This window comes from Carica papaya, chromosome 4 (genome assembly GCF_054855325.1).
Source record: "Carica papaya isolate Zhongbai chromosome 4, ASM5485532v1, whole genome shotgun sequence".
Taxonomy (NCBI): domain Eukaryota; kingdom Viridiplantae; phylum Streptophyta; class Magnoliopsida; order Brassicales; family Caricaceae; genus Carica; species Carica papaya.
In genome coordinates this window covers 1,419,445-1,435,980 of record NC_142312.1, presented here as the reverse complement: position 1 = coordinate 1,435,980, position 16,536 = coordinate 1,419,445, and the positions used below count along the sequence as shown (strand labels likewise).

Here is a 16,536-nt window from a genome sequence, read left to right as displayed (position 1 = left end):
ACACCATTGTGCTCTCCTTTTTAGTTGTCTTTTTCCTAAATCCTTTTTTTCTATCTTCTAATATTCAGATTCTTTAAAAATAAAATTGCATACGATAAAAGGTAAAGTGTTAATCAAATAAATTTTGTGCACTGAATTGAATAATGTTACACATTATTTAATTGGTGCAGTAATGTAAGTAACAACATAAATCAGCTAAATTGATATCTATTTCATTTTGTATGGAACTACCATTTTTTGACACACCGTTAACTCAACATTTATTGGATGAGATTGAATTTGTAGCCTGTTAAAAAAACAAAAACAAAAAAAAAAAACAAAAAAAAACCCAGAAGAGCACAAATGGCAGCAACTAAGCTACAACTACTATACCCAAAAAGAAAAAGATTACACATCTAAATTTTGACAATATCTTCCTATGACCCATGAATAATTAATATCCCACTGAGAGCACAAAAGACTCCTAAGGAGAGTAAGAGATCAATCGGAACCAAGGTTTTTAACAAGCCTTCCGAGACCGAGAAAGATAAAAAGCCTGAACAATTAGTGATGGCTCAGCTTGCGCTTCTTCGCCAACTTTCTCATTCGCTCTTGCCGCTCTTCTTCCTCTATCAGCCGTAGTTGTTCCTCATCTTCTTTTTTCGCAATTTTTGAACTGTATCACAACGTAGAAAGGGCTTTAAAACAAAGAAATCATACTAGGATACCCAAACAAGTAAAAGCAAACGGCAAAACAATAAACCTATGGTTGTTTTCAGAAAACTTCAAATCCCAGTCCAAGACAAGCGCTCAGAGAACAGAAGAGGAAACACTTCAAAGATAACTATCGTGTAACATTTAATAAATGCTAACCTTCTTCTTTCCTCTCTCATTATATCGTCAAAGTTTGCCTCCATGTCATCAGCATCGTCAAAGTCACGACCCTCAAACCTATCAGTGCTGAATAATAAAAAAGAACCATTAAAAAGACCAGTTTTACTTTTATAATACAAGAATAAACAAGTAACAACAGACCATTCACAAACAATTCCAAAGTGAACTCAAATTTGGATTACCCAAAGCCCTACATATCCTAATTGAAATTAAACCCCCCCCCCCCCAAACCAACAAACAACAAAAGATTATGCAGCCTACTACGTTACACCATGTGATACTTTTGAAGCTACTTTTCTTCTGAAAAACTACTTTTGAAGGTACTTGATTGACTCTTGCGAGTTAACAAGCAGTAAGCTCGCAACACTTGCAGACCTTGATTACTTAAACAAAAATTTATGTCTTGTGAAGAATATTGTACCCAAAAAATACAACAATAAATTAATAATTGAAAATATGAAAGGAAAGAAGCTTTACTTAAACATCTTCCTGATCATGTCAAGAGCTATTTCATCCTCAGAACGTTTTACAGGCTTCTTTTTGGGTTGGTGGTCATTATGAGAAGAAATTTGCCTGAGTGGCTTGTTCATCTGTAAAATTTCAAGGAAACAAGCAAATGTCAAGTAATCTTCACAAAGAGCAAAGCGGATACCACATTTGAAATATATGCAGATATAAGGATATACCTGAGGTTTTGAGGGTGCTGCTGACTGTTTTGAAATTATTTTAGGCTTATTTGGTTCGTTGGCCCCCTTCCTCTGTTCCATATGTTTTCTTGGATCAGATGAGTGCATCTTTGAAGAGGGTAGCTTCTGCCCATTGGGTAAGGGATCCTTTGCACCTGACACAGAAGCCTTTCTCTCTAAGGAGACAACTGGAGTTTTGGGAGGCAAAGTTTTTGCCACAGGCCGGCCAGGACCAATTCCATTGTTGCTACCGACATGCTTTCTGGAATCTGTTGGCTTCAAACTGGATTTACTAGAAGAAGCTGAATTCAAAATCAATGGCTTAGAATGCACTGGACCATTCACGGAACTGGATCTAGAATGCACTTGGCCATTCATGGAACCTGTTCTAGCATGATTTGTCTGCCCATTCAAGGAACCTGACCCAGACCTGGGATGATGCATTTGGCCATTAAAAGCACCTGCTTTAGCATGCATTTGGCCATTCAGAGAACCTGATTTAGAATGATGCATTTGCCCATTCAAAGAAGCTGACTTAGAATGCATTGGCCCACTCGAAGAAGCTGATTTAGAATGCATTTGCCCATTAGAAGAACCTGACTTGTAATGCATTTGGCTGTTTACATGAGCTGATTTTTTTTCTTCATGACCAACATGAGCACTTCTGCCACTACTGCCCAACGATTGCCTGCTCTTCAGTGGCATATGAGCTGACCGCGCCTCTTGAACATCAGCAAAAAACCTGTTTAAGTTATCTCAATGAAAATGGTAATGTTTAAAGTTCCATGTAGCAAAAACTAGATTTGACTTGGAAAAGCAGCAACCCACCAGAATTTGGGACAGAGATATTTCGAGGTTGAGACTCTTTACTTGGAGCTGAAGGCTCTGCGTCATCAGAGAAAAGAAAAGAGTAATCTCTTGTGTCCTTGAGCTTTTCAACTTTCCTTTGCATCTGCATTTCAGAAAAATCCAGTATATTTAAAAAGAGTAAAGAGGTTCCTAACATCAAAAATCAACCCGCAGTACCATGAATAATACCTCAGTTACAACTTTGCGTGGTTGGCTATGTGAACCACTTCTAGATCCTGTGCTGTTTGATGCACCAGCCTTTTTACTCTGGAACGAAAGGTTATCAAGATACAAACTTCAAGTTTACAGGCATTTAAGAATAGCACATAACCACAACAGAGATGCAATGCAGACAATAAAAGAACTTGGGAAGCAACTAATTATATAATCTGCGCATAGCAGAGTTAGAAATGTACCACAACATACAATCAACAAACTGAGCACGCAAGCTAAGCTCCATCAGAAAACAAAGAAACTACATAAAGCAAATTGGAACATTTATCAATTTCTTCTCGGTCGCATTATAGATGTTTGACAAAAGAAATGAGAAAAAAACAACATAGAGATAAAAAATCAAAGAAGAAAAGATAATAATTTACTTGACGCAAAATCCTAGAAGTACTTATGCAGCAGCCCATTTCGGACAAATAAATAAGATCGATATTTAGTTGACAACTGAACACCATTCAATAACTCGATTAAATTTCCAAACCTTCTTACGTGACAGCTTTCTAAAGCCTCAATTCAACAGGCCACTTTCTTCCCATAGTCCCTTGAGTTATAGTGAACAAATCCAGGAAACCACAGCATAAATAGTTGCTCTATTGGAAGCAAAATCCTACTACTGTAAAAGCATATACTCACAAGCAGCAGTTAAAGCAAATATCATAAAAAATATCACCTGTGATGTCAAATGAAAGTTTCACAACTAAGCACTTAGTCTTAACATTTTCCTCAATTTCAAATGGCTAAGAAATAGTTCAGTCCTAAAAGGAGTTATTGAATAGTTTAAAGAGTTAAACCCTCAGACATATCAATTTGAGATGTGTAACTGCCCAGTTAGTTGATCAATGTTTAAAGCACTAGACTCTACAAGGATGCAAATCTACAATTCAAGACACAAATATAGGTTTTCCAACATGCAGTCCAATGTACCATCCTAAAAAGTACAGGCTGTGATACATACACTCCGATTGGAATTCAATATCCTAGACTCCAAATGCTGGTTTTCTAAGAAAGACTTGCTTTCTTGAATCACCCTTTGTGCGATAACAGGCTGAGATGGGCCGAAGAAGGATCCGTAACTGCAGAAGAGAACATTTCGAATATAGTTTAGAACTGCAACTTCATATTCATTACCATGTTTTTTTTGGAACAAACATTCAAAACTATGTTAAAAGATTAGGTTGTTATTTTTTGAATTGAAAACATGAACATCATAAAAAACAACTAAACAACATGAGCTACAAAAGACCATACACATAGCTGCATTGAAATCATCTAAAAGGAGCCACACACAAGATATCAATCATATGTACCTACAAATAAGCCCATCACTCACTTGTCATATGGAAGTTTTCTTTTTTTCTCTTGCAAATTCATGCGAGCAGAACTGCTCTCCTTCTTCATCTTCTTTCTAATAGAGTCTTTCAGCCTCTGCCTTAATTCAAGATATTCCAGTTCTTCCTGTGTTGGCTTCCTTTCTTCTTTTTCTTCTTCCTCCTCCCCCTCCTCCGCTTCTTCATATCCAGCTCCATCCTCTTCATATTCATAGCCATCCTCTCGTTCATCTCCTTCCTCCTCATACTCCTCATACTCATCTAGATCCTACATATACAAAAAATATCAACTTAATGACATTTTAATCAGCCAAGCTTCCCGAACATTCAATACAGCATTTCATGAGAGGGAGTTAAACTGATGAAGTTAGACTTTATATCCAAATTGCCTTACATCTTCATATCTCCGCATGGTTGCTTAGCAAAAACTAATTAGATCAGCCACTTGTAGATAATAGACCTCTGAAAAAGGAATCAAATGTCGCCAGAGACAGTGTTAGAACGGTTAATTAGTGGAAAAAAAATACTATCATTAGACGCTCAAATATATTTTGTAATGTAAAGAGCAACAATTTGATGAAGAAGCAGCTACCTGAATTTCCTATTGACAAAATCTAGAAAACATTTAAAAAGAGAGAAACCCTAGGCCCGACACGCATCCAGAGCTTTAGTAAACAAAAGCTGCAAACGTAAAAAGATTTCCCGAAAACCTACTATCAAGAAAATGCTCCGATCAACTATCCTTTACGATTCCAAACAAATTGACCCGGAAAAAAGAGAAACCCACAGAAAAAGCTTAATGAACATAGACGAAAACATAAGAACGCGAAAAGTCCGAAAACAAGAAAATTAAACCATAACCACTAGAATTTCAGGGCAAATCAAATCCACCCAAATTAAAGTAAAAGAAGCGCAGGAAACGTGAAGAACCACAGAAAAACGATTTAAAATTGCAAAATGTTATAAGAGATTATATTAATACCTCAAAATCGGCACGAAAAGCCGAAGAAATTAGATCTGAATCGCGAATTTCAGGATCCTGACTCGACGAACACTTTGCAACGAAACCTATGGCGAGGGAGAGAGGTGCGGCGCTCCAATCTGCAAGTTATGGAAGCGAATGACCTAAGCGAGATAGGATTCCGGAAGTACGTTTCAAGAGGAATAAAAGAGGGGGAGAGAGCAAACGGAAGGACCCAGAAACAAAAGAAGGAGGAGTGCTAAAGTGAGCCGGTGCGTAATGCGCACTATCCTTCTACTCGAGCTTGTGCTTCCCCTTACCCTGATATGGCTAGCTGGCATGATCCGGGCCGGGTCGCTCCATAAAATGATGGGTATAGTTGGGCCTTGCCTTCGATTTTCACATATTTTTGTTGAATTATAAATTTTTTGAGAATTTATAAGTTATTATACTTATTTAAATATTACTATTTTTACTCTGTAGTATTGAAAATTTTAAATTATTTGAAAATATTTAATTTGATTATTTATTTTATTCAATATAAGTATCAATTTTAAATCATTTTAATTCTAATTTTTAATAAATATTACTTGATAATTTATAATATAAAATATTTAAAAAATAATATTATATATTTATTTTAAATTTATTAATCAATGAAATATAATATTAATAAATACGTTGTTGAAAACATTATTTACTTACTACGGCATAGATTTAATTCTTGATTTTATTTTTGTAAAAAATAAAAAATATATTTATTGAGTATTTATATTTTTAACGTTTAATAAGATTTTTATTTATTTAACAAGAAAAACAAAAGCAGAAACTATGTTAAACAGATACTAAAAAAATATATTTCTGACTTGCCCTTCATTTTTGCAATATTAAATATGTATTATTTTATTTTCCTCCTTTATTTGAAAATTAAAACGAAAAATTTTTATTTTTTTTTCCTAAAATGATTTTACTAAAAATAAAATATAATATAATAAATTTTTGGTGAGTGTTAAAAGATATTTATTTTAATCAAAAATAATAATAACGAGAGACCTACTTAAAATAATAAAAGTCAGATTCATATTAAATTATAAAATATAATTAAAATTCTAGATGAAATCCACATTTTTATTTCACATGCAATTAATAAAGCTAAACATAGATAGATTTATAATAATTATGTAATTTTTTTAATTTTGTTTGAAATATAATTTAATTAGTTTCAAAATAAAATGCTACTTCCATGTTCAATAAATATTGGATTTTCTTGTAATGAACATAAATAAAAAGAGAAATCCTACAACATAAATGTCTGATAATACACCAAATTAAAAGTGGGATGATGTTGATCCACAAGATTTGAAGAAATTGAAAATGGGTGGGTAGTCAGCCATGCCCATTGGGGAATTGCTTCCAAAAAAAATTACTTGACACACAAATTTTTCTTATGCAAAGAAACGAGAGGGTGCTTAGTTGAACAAGCCACATCAAAATTGAAAAATCGTACTTTAAAGAATTGAGAGTCAATTTGCATCCAACCGCTCCAAAGAATTTTGCATTAAACCAACAAAAACTTTTGGGACAACAAATTTAATTGAAATTCTCGAATTAAGGAAGCAAGAAAACTACATAAATTCTCTTTATTTCTATCAATCAAACTCCATCCTCTCTTCATCCGGTTCTCTTGTTGCTCGAACCAGCTTTATTTGCAAAAATTTAGAAGTTCGGACCAGCAGCAAGAATTTCATTGGTCAGAGTGTTATCATTGCCAATCTTGTAGTTGGTGAATGTCTCGAAGTTCTTCTTGAACAGACCAGCTAGTTTCAAGAGTGTCTCATTATATTCCTTCTTGTTTCCCCATGTGTTCACTGGATCAAGGATCTCAGAAGGCACTCCCTCAACCTCAGTAGGAATTTCAAGCCCGAAGACCTCGGTTTTCTTGTACTTCGCCTTCAGCAAGCTGCCGGAGTGGATGGCATCAATGATTTTTCTGGTGTATGCCAGCTTAATACGGGTTCCGGCGCCATAACTGCAGAAAGTGGTAAAGAAAAATGATTTCATTTGAGTTTTCCTCACTACTTAAATTTCAAAACTTCAATAATCCAATTTATAGCTCAAGTAATTTATATGTATTACCTTCCAGCAGACCAGCCTGTGTTGACAAGCCATCCAGTTGCACCATGCTCTTCCATCTTCTCAGCTAGCATGGCTGCATATTTTGTAGGATGCATCATTATAAATGCTGCACCAAAGCATGCTGAGAATGTTGCCTGTGGTTCTTTTATGCCGTCTACTGTTCCAGCAACCTATATTTAGACAAAAAGATGCCAATTATCATAAAGAGTTCCCCCCCTCGATGAAAACCTTCAAGTCAAGTTGAAGTTTTTGGTTTGTTTGGCAAAACATACCAGAGCAGTGTAGCCACTGATGAAATGGTACATGGTTTGTGCCAAACTCAGCTTGCACACTGGTGGGAGCACACCGAAGGCATCACATGCCAAGAGGATCACATTCTTGGGATGTGGACCAACACAAGGTATCTTTGCATTTGGGATGTATTCAATTGGGTAGGCTGCCCGGGTATTTTCTGTAACAAGAGAGTATTTGCTAAGACTTTCAACAATTTCATGACACTCGTTAGGAAAAACTAAGACTTTTTTTACCTGTGACAGACTTGTCAGAGTAATCCACCTCTCTGGTGTGTTCATCAAACACCACATTTTCCAAAACTGCAAGACACAATCACCAGCTCCAATTTCAGATTCACGACAAGATAAAATTTTCTTAATTCAAAGCAAGCATTTTTGGATCAGGATCAGCTTTTCAAAATAACATTTCTCCATAAGCACTTAGTATTACCAGTTCCAAACTTAATAGCGTCGAAGATATCAGGCTCCTTCTCCCTTGAGAGATCAATGCACTTGGCATAGCAACCACCTTCAATGTTTGAAACACCATTCTCACTCCAACAATGCTCATCATCTCCAATTAGGTATCTGTTTTGATCAGTAGACAGAGTTGTCTTGCCAGTTCCTAAAATGACAATCATTGAAACAAATTGATTCAATAAAAATGCATAAGAAGCATTGGGGAAAAGGGCTAGGAGCCAAGTAAATATCAAATCGAGGAAAGGATAAGAGATTGAGTGCATAACATATGCCGAGAGTGACCCTTATCTGACTGTTCTGTTGATACTATACCTGATAGACCAAAGAAGAGGGCAACATCTCCATCTTTTCCCATATTGCAGCCAGAATGCAAGGAGAGGATTTGACGCTTAGGCATGAGATAATGCATAACACTGAAAAGACCCTTCTTCATTTCCCCGGCGTACTGGGAGCCAAGGATGACCATTTCCTTCCTAGCAAGATTAAGGTTTACGCTAGTGGAGGATGTCATGTAGTTGGTGTAACGGTTACACGGGAACTGTCCAGCATTGTAAATAGTGAAGTCCGGAGTACCAAAATTCTCCAGCTCTTCAGGAGTGGGTCGGATACACCTGCCACCCACCCAGTTATCCAATCGTACACTAAGCTAATTGACCATTTACATTCTTTTCACATGTTCTTACCTCTATCGGATATGGATTAATCATAAATCAAAATTAACACTATATGGTAAACGTTAAGGAGACTTATCTGTCAGGGCTTACAGCTTTGTGTAAGTGATAACAAAGACAATTACTGCTGATAAAATGCCAGAAACATTGGTTGGTGTGTTTTACTTACATGTTGTGCATAAACAATGAATGATAAGCTCTAGCAGAGACAATCCGGACTTTGATTTTGTTCTGTGGATCCCAGTTCAAGAATTGATCATTGACAAACACCTGTTCACACCATTACTTCCAAGTTAGTTTCAGTTACCAAATCATGCATTTGATACAGCTTGTTTTTTTTTTTTTTTTTCTGTGGTAGGCATTTGATATAGCTTGTTGACAAAGCAATAAGTAGCCAATCTAAAACATCTGCACGACAAAACTTTACCATTCAATTTGAACATCCACAATATTTATACTAGAAATGCATATATTATATGAGTATTTATACAAAATAATGCCAGATAAATAAAGATTTATACAAGATGCAGTAGCTTATTCAATTTATTTTACATGCATCACTGCGACGTCACTTTGTAAAAAACTTTCTGCCTTTAGTATGTCTCATATGCATATATACGTGCCTGTGAGTGTGTGCATACAAGATTATGTTAAAAAACTAGATGCTGTACTTGAAATGGATCATATGAGAAGAGTACATATTAAATGCAGGGTAATGGCAAACAAGGAAGGTAGCTTGACAAACGCGTATAACTAAATTACCCAAATAATGAAGACAAAGTAGCTCCATCTAAGAGATGAGGTGGGGCTATACAGGCTACAAGCTCCATAACAGGCCCACTTGGATGTAAAGACAATATAGATACCCTATCTACATCACCACCATTCTCGTGTGTAAACATATATATATATATATATTTAGGCAATTCGTAACAACACAAAGATAAACATGAACATACATCAGCAAAATTCTCAACCCCCTTATTTTCAAAATCCTAACTCAATCTCAATCATCAGAAAGAAAATCAATTTAAATCTCGGTTATCATGAAGAAACAACCGTAATTTAGACTTTAATTACCTTGTCCAGAGAATTCAGATAATCAACAGCTCTTTCTCGGTTCACCAAGAAAGTATGCGCGTCCATTTCAATGTTGGGTGAGCCCCTGTTTGGCAATACAAATCACGTCAAACCAATTAATAATTGGTTAATTGACTATTAATTTCCTCCACTATTAACATCACAGAACGGTAAAAGAAGAACAGCAATTTAAAACTAGGGACACAGATGACTTACTTTCCCCACCAAAGCTCCTCCTCAGTGGTTTCATCCTTTACAACACGTTTGTCTCTCGGCGACCTACCTGTCTTGGCCCCGGACAGAGTCGCCAGCGCACCGGTCGACGTGAAGAACGAACCTTTCTCATGCTTTATCGCCTGCTCATACAGCTCTGTGCCAATCACCAAAAGACCAAATCCAAAACTCGTTAATTAGCCAAACTCAAACTTCTGGGGTTCCATTACAGTGGATTGTTGTGGTAACGATAAGCGTACCAGCGGGTGATAAGTTGTAGAGGACATGGGTAAATTTCAAGGCGCTGTCGGAAACGCTGATTGCGGGTGCGATAGGGTAGTGGTGAGCCACATGCGTCACAGCTACACCCTCGCCTTTCTGGGCCGGATCACCTTTCACCAGCTTCGGTCCGGTTTCTCTTGTTAGTGACGCCAATGATGCACTGAACCAAAGAAATAAATAAATTAAATTAATTAATTAAACATTTATTTTCAAAACTAATTAAAGTTCCACTCTGACTGACACCAGTCACCGCCGAGCGAGTGTCAAAAGTAGTCATAAAGTTCTATGAAATTACAACTTTGCCCAAGCAAACACGGTCAACCCCAAGTAGTTCGACTCTCGGGGAAATTTTAGCGTTTATGACGCCATTTTTTTAAGAGAAAAAATTTGAAACCATCCCATCAGTGGACGTGGCATTCATCCCAACGTCTACGTGGCAAAACTATCAGCGGGACCCACGTAAGCCGTATCATAAAATCAAACGGCAAGACGCAACGAATCATCCAAAAAGCCAGATGATATGTTGAACAAGTGGGCCCTACTCACCCCCAGTGGGTCCCACTTTCCCACACTCTCGCCGTGCATATTTATATTTTTTAAATTAAAAATAAATATATTTTCACGCACTTTTTTAGACACAATTTAAAAAAAAAAAAATGATAAAATATCTCGTGCGTTGCATGTGCCATGTAGAATTCGTACCTGATCGACTTGAGCTGCATCTTCTGGCGTTCTTCTTCAGAATAATTGGCAAAGGTGCCCTCTGTGTCCTTGATCGGAGTAGTTGGTGCCGATTTCTTCTTCTGCAACGAGTGAAGCTCGTCAATGGTCTGCACCTTAACGGTAGCCGTATTGTCATTGTGACAGATCTCGTTCCCTTTCTTCCCCTGAGTCTCGATCTTCAACCCGTTATTCGCCGTCATCACGTTCACAAAGCTGAACTCTCCGTTTCCGTGGGCTGCCATGTCTCAGTATTTCTTTGCTTTTTGTTCTCTGTTCTCAACTTTATCTGCAACCAAAAACGAACCTTGCTGATGAAACGAGTCTCACAAGCCAGAATTTATAGAACTTGACACACGTAAATGTGACGTGTCGATATGGCCTAGTCCTAGTTTGGACAAAAACTGGATCCAATCTCCCTTTTTTTTAGCTGAAGAATAGAAAACCCCTGATAAATCTTAGTGGAATTTTGAACTTTTCCAAAAATAAAAACTGATAAGCCAGTCAAGATTTTGCGGCTTGACCCATTTTAGTTTCCGAGAATCGGGCTAGCCAAGTTTTCAATAAGAAACAGTGCCAAACAGAATCATGAACCAGGAAACAGCGCGTTGTAGAAAAAAGGATAACAGAGCTATAAAGCTTGAGTGAGAGAACTAACCAGAGAACTAAAGAGACTGAAACGAAAAAACAGCGATTAAGAAAACAAAATAAACGATAATGGCGATAATGGTGTGTTTTTTTATCATGAAAGGCGGAAGGTAAGCTCTGGCTCTAAAAATAGAACGAGAGAGAAAGTTGATGATGCGGTATTTGAGTAGCCGACGAGAGACTCGTTATAAAGGGCAGGTTGACCAGGCTTTAACTAGATGGGATGGCTAAACGAACTAACCATGGTTAAATCCTATCCCTCGGAGGCGAGGGTGAAAATGGGAAATTCAAATAAAAAATTCCTTAAAGAGGGTAACGCGAGTAAGATAAAAATGACTATCATAAGTCTATCTCTATTACGTTACTGGTGGGGCCCAGTCAGCCGTAGATGGTTGCTGCTTCTTTTCTTTTGAAGCATACGAAACAGCGTAAGCAAAGCTGGGGGATTACTTGGCATGGGTAGTTTTTTTAGGGCAAATACCAATATTATTATTTAAATAAAATAATTAATATGAATATATATATATTATACTAACTGTAATTTTCTTAATTTAATTATAAATTTTTCCCAGAGCGTAACAAATTAAAATGTACATATAAATAAAAAGTCTCTGTCATTTAATTTCAAGCAACACTTGAGGTATATCTCCATCAACGTAGATCTATATACATGAGGAAAATAATATACATATACGTGTATAAGAAATACCATAATTGACCTAAAATCCAGGTACGTTGCGTGGTTCGTTTACTGTGATATTTTTAAGCTCATATTCATTTAATCTTATTATTATTATTATTAAAAGATAATAAATTAAAATTCATTTTAAAAAAGTACTATAAGGTCAAATTTAATGCGATATTTTTCTATTTTTTCTACATTGCCCAAAAAAAAAACATTCTTAATCAGCAAATGTGACAGACAATAACATGTTTTAAAATATACTATTTACATATATTAAAAATAACATATACAGTTTATAATAATGAAATTTACATTATAAAAATAATTTTTTTTCTTTAAGAGAAAAAAAAAAGCAGAAAACTGGTTGGAAGAGTAAAGAGGGTGGTAAATACACAAACGCATCACGCGACGTAACCCCACGCGCATGCAACCATGGGATTAAATCCAATTTAAATTTCTTTTCAGTTCCGGAATTACTGTCTGGTTATGATAATTTAAAAAAAAAAAAAAAGTGGACGCGAATAAATATAACATGACATCTGTTTAATTATTAAAAATTTTCATTAATAATCATTAAATTCAGCAAAATAGTAAATTTAATATAATAAATATTTTCATAAAATTTTTAAATTTTTAATTAATAATTTTTTTTATTACACTATCTCTCAATTTAAAAGAAATTAAAATTAACAAGTAATAGGAGAAGTAATTAAATTCATCTTACCTTATAATTTTTTTCAAAATTTGTCATGCTGTTAAACTAAATATCGCACTTTTGAGTTATTTAATGAATTAATTAATTAGTAATTACCGCGTGAAGAAATTTAATTCAAATACGTAAAACTAATATTTAACGCGAGTGGGGTCGATTTCGGACTTTGAGCCCAGGGGGGGTTTAAAATAAGGCTCTGTTTGTTTGTGGAAAGTCGTGCAAAAGTTATTCGGCGTCTGGTCGCCGCAAATCCAACTGCCGGAATCAAATACCCTGTCCCTATTCCATGCTAATTGCTTTACAATTTGTTTGGTAACACGATTTATTGTGTACTAGTATGGTTTTTTGGTAATTAAATTCGTACACTGAATCTTAACCACGCGAAGATGCAAAAGTGACAATGGAATCATCTTCGCAGTTTATATTTAGTTATCTTATCCCATGTAATTATGACGAGATTAATAGGGATTTTTTAAACGAAAAATAAATAAAAAATGTCTTTTTAGCATATATTGACGTGTATATTAATATAATATAAATAATAGTTATATACTCATACGATAATATAGACAATAATTATTTTTAAAGTATTAATTTAATAAAAATAAAAAATAAATATTATATTCTTACGTAATAATATTATTTAAATATTTTATTAAAAAATAAATATTCCTACGAACTCGGACTAATTGTTTTTATTGTTTTGGAAAAAAGTCATCGTCTCCTTTCAGATGAAACAATTTGTATTCTGTGCCCGCTTCCCCACGGTAAGACTCGTGACCCCCCAAGAGCTATACTGAAATTTGCACCGTCGGATGTGCCGGAAGTGGAATCAGATTCCGACGAAGAAGATGGACGGTTAAGAACGGAAACAACGGGGAGAAAGCTTAATTTTGATCATCGGGAGGCTACATTTGTCAATTTCCACAACTGGCATATCATCACGTCCACGTCAACAACTTATCGCTCGGTCGAAAAAGCAAGTACGGCTGCCTAATCATGCGCCACGTCAGCTACACCCCAGAGAATTATCTGAGATTATATTAATTATTTTATATCGGGACACAATTTAATATATTTATATATATATATCAGCCAATAAAAGAATTTCTTTTTCTGATTAATTATTAATGAAAATATGACATCACGTTAAAATACATTTTATTTATTTTCTTTTTTTCTTATGTATTTAATTAGTACTTAAAAAAAATGTATACATATAAAAATAAATTAAAATTTCTCGTTAATAAATTTGAGACTGGTTAATATTCCAGCGGTGGGCGTGGCAGGCAAACACCGTTAGAGACTGGTTAACATTACAAAAACCAATGGATTATAGAGGCAAATTAATGGGGACCATAAATTAATTTATTAATTGCATTAAATTCAATGCATCAAAAAAATAATAATAATAATTTTTGCAGTGCATATATTCATCTGTCAATTTTGGTTTCTGTGTTGCAGATAATTTTATTCTGGTTCTTTTATTCTATGCCAATGTTTTCCCGGTATACAAAGATTATACATTTCTAATAACCAAACACGGAATTGTTTGTAAAAGTCTAAAGTTTATCTTTTTTTTTTTATTTATAACTATTATAATGTCATATCATATAATACGGACAAACTTTTTTAATATTACATGTTGGGGATAAAAAAAATAATTTTTACATTAACATATATTTAAATTAAAACATACAATATCATATTAAATTAATAAAAAAATGTAAGCGAAAACATACATGTAATTACCTTTTACATCGACAAAATTTTAAAGTTCTCGTTTCGTTTATCGTAAAATAAGAATATTATAAAAATGATATTTATACATTACAAACTCATACTTAAATTTAATGTATAATATTATTTAATCATATTTGATCACTTTTAAATGAACGCATTAAATTTATATTAAACACGCATATTAAAAAAAATTAACATTATGATCTAATATAATAAATATACAAGTAATATGTATCTTTAAAATTACATTAATCTAACATTTGGTTTGAAATATTTTTGTTTTTATTAAAATTTGGTCCAATCTCATTTAGAATAAATACTCAATTCTATCACTAATTTATAACCTAATTTGATTTTTTTTTTTTTTTTGGGGGGGGTCATAAGGGTGATTTTTGCATAACTTCGTGCAACCCACATAATATATATATATATATATATATTTTTTCTCAAACAAAAATTTGAAATTTTATGGTACACACTTCCATGATAGGATTTGACAATGGAAAACCATAAAACCAAGACTAGAAGAAAAAAATAAAACAAAGGAAATAAGTAAAAGGACGTAAAAGGGAAATGGCTGGCCATCCACACCTTTTGTTGGAAAAAATGATAAATGATTGGGTAAGCAAAACGACAGGGCCCCAAGAACATAACGCAGGCCATCCTTGAAAAGTGACCCACCTATATATATATATATACACACACACACACACATATATATATATATAATTAATTCAGAGCAGAAGCAAATAGTCCATATTTTGAAATGGGTAATTTTTTTAAAAAAAAAAAATTTAGAGTCCATTAAAGTGGTTAAAAGAAAAAAAGAGTTAAACTTCCAATGAAAGGGAATAGAGAGGGGGAAAATGGAAGACAGGTAATTGCGGTAATGGCTTCACCAGGGGGAGGGCATATGTGGTTGAGGCAAAGTGCCTTCCATAATATATAATAATAATAATAATAATAATAATAATATATTATATAATTAAAAAAGAATAAGAATAAAAGTGGGGGTAAATTTGTAAAGTGACATTGACGGGTCAAGAAAGGCGATTGCATTTGGGGGATGAGAGGGTATGGCCAGAATCTATCCAATTTGGGGGAGGTGGGTTCTGTTTGTTTCCATTTCATTGGAGAAATAAATGCCCAAGTAAGGTTGTGTTTGGCAGTTCCAAACTTAGAGGTGATTCACATCTTTTTTTTTTTTTAAATATATATATATATATTTAATTTTACACTCTAATTACCCCTTTGCAACGTTTACAATTTAATTACATATTGTGTGTGTGTATATATATATATATTAATTTATATGTGATGGATGGCTCTTAAGCTATCGTTGTCTAATAATCATCTTAGACATATTGATATTTGATTTTATTAGTGACGAAGGCATAATTCTGACTAAGTTTTGTATTTAATGAAAAAATAATCTGTTACTTAAAAATATAATTTCGACTATATTATAACTTTATAATAACACGTAATATAATCTTTTTTTTTTTTCATGATTAAAAGTACAATCGTACGATTCTTCTTATGTCATCAAGGGAAAAAATTAAGACAAAACAAGCCGTAGACTTTTCGGCTCTTGAAGTTGGCCTTGGCCCCAGAAAGTGTTTAAAGACCATTAATGAAGGTGTCAAACTTTGTTTAGTGTTTTTATTTTGGAAGATAATGTCTATTATGTACTTAACCCACTTTTTAAATCATTGATTAAGTCCACTAATCAGATATCTACATAATAAATCCTCCATCCCAAGTTATATTATTTAATTATAAATTACTTTTAGTTTCAAATTATTAGTATAAGTTTATTAAAACATTATATATTTTATATATTTTTCTTTTTAAAAAATAAATTTTAATCAACGATTCATATTTTAATTAAGATCTTTAGCTTAACTTATCTCGAAGTCAAGTAATCGTTTTGAATTATTCAATAAATTTAATAATCTATTTGGAA

The 16,536-nt window shown here is 34.0% G+C and overlaps 2 protein-coding genes across 3 annotated transcripts; both read right to left on the bottom strand.

Moving 5' to 3' along the window:
• Nucleotides 1-191: 191 nt before the first annotated feature.
• On the bottom strand, nucleotides 192-5,221 carry LOC110809051 (uncharacterized). Its single transcript, XM_088217209.1, has 10 exons — nucleotides 4,950-5,221; nucleotides 4,362-4,429; nucleotides 3,970-4,235; nucleotides 3,595-3,712; nucleotides 2,598-2,675; nucleotides 2,388-2,511; nucleotides 1,560-2,281; nucleotides 1,351-1,463; nucleotides 853-939; nucleotides 192-655 (listed from the first exon to the last, which is right to left on the bottom strand). Exons 2-10 carry the CDS (start codon nucleotides 4,377-4,379, stop codon nucleotides 544-546), a joined length of 1,638 nt encoding a protein of 545 aa, XP_088073335.1. The 5' UTR covers nucleotides 4,380-4,429; nucleotides 4,950-5,221; the 3' UTR covers nucleotides 192-543.
• A 1,200-nt stretch (nucleotides 5,222-6,421) lies between these two features.
• Nucleotides 6,422-11,603, bottom strand: LOC110809076 (phosphoenolpyruvate carboxykinase (ATP) 1-like). 2 transcript variants are annotated; one of them, XM_022034785.2, is made up of 12 exons: nucleotides 11,441-11,602; nucleotides 10,765-11,071; nucleotides 10,041-10,222; nucleotides 9,784-9,937; nucleotides 9,568-9,652; nucleotides 8,657-8,757; nucleotides 8,129-8,427; nucleotides 7,788-7,961; nucleotides 7,592-7,657; nucleotides 7,337-7,515; nucleotides 7,065-7,234; nucleotides 6,422-6,957 (listed from the first exon to the last, which is right to left on the bottom strand). In XM_022034785.2, the coding sequence occupies exons 2-12, from the start codon at nucleotides 11,025-11,027 to the stop codon at nucleotides 6,645-6,647; spliced, it is 1,986 nt and encodes a 661-aa protein (XP_021890477.1). In that variant the 5' UTR covers nucleotides 11,028-11,071; nucleotides 11,441-11,602; the 3' UTR covers nucleotides 6,422-6,644. The 2 variants fall into 2 exon arrangements, with proteins under 2 accessions (XP_021890477.1, XP_088073326.1); XM_088217200.1 differs by having other exon boundaries at nucleotides 10,765-11,603.
• Nucleotides 11,604-16,536: the final 4,933 nt, after the last annotated feature.

Excerpts from the sequence above, each read along its gene's own strand:
- LOC110809051 (XM_088217209.1), bottom strand. Across the intron at positions 2,676-3,594 it reads TATTGAATTCCAATCGGAGT|AGTAAAAAGGCTGGTGCATC; the intron begins GTATGTATCACA and ends CTTTCGTTCCAG. Across the intron at positions 656-852 it reads ATGAGAGAGGAAAGAAGAAG|TTCAAAAATTGCGAAAAAAG; the intron begins GTTAGCATTTAT and ends GTTGTGATACAG.
- LOC110809076 (XM_088217200.1), bottom strand. The coding sequence starts at position 11,027 with ATGGCAGCCCACGGAAACGGAGAGTTCAGCTTTGTGAACGTGATGACG. Across the intron at positions 7,962-8,128 it reads CCTCTTCTTTGGTCTATCAG|GAACTGGCAAGACAACTCTG; the intron begins GTATAGTATCAA and ends TTGTCATTTTAG. Across the intron at positions 6,958-7,064 it reads ACAGGCTGGTCTGCTGGAAG|TTATGGCGCCGGAACCCGTA; the intron begins GTAATACATATA and ends CACTTTCTGCAG.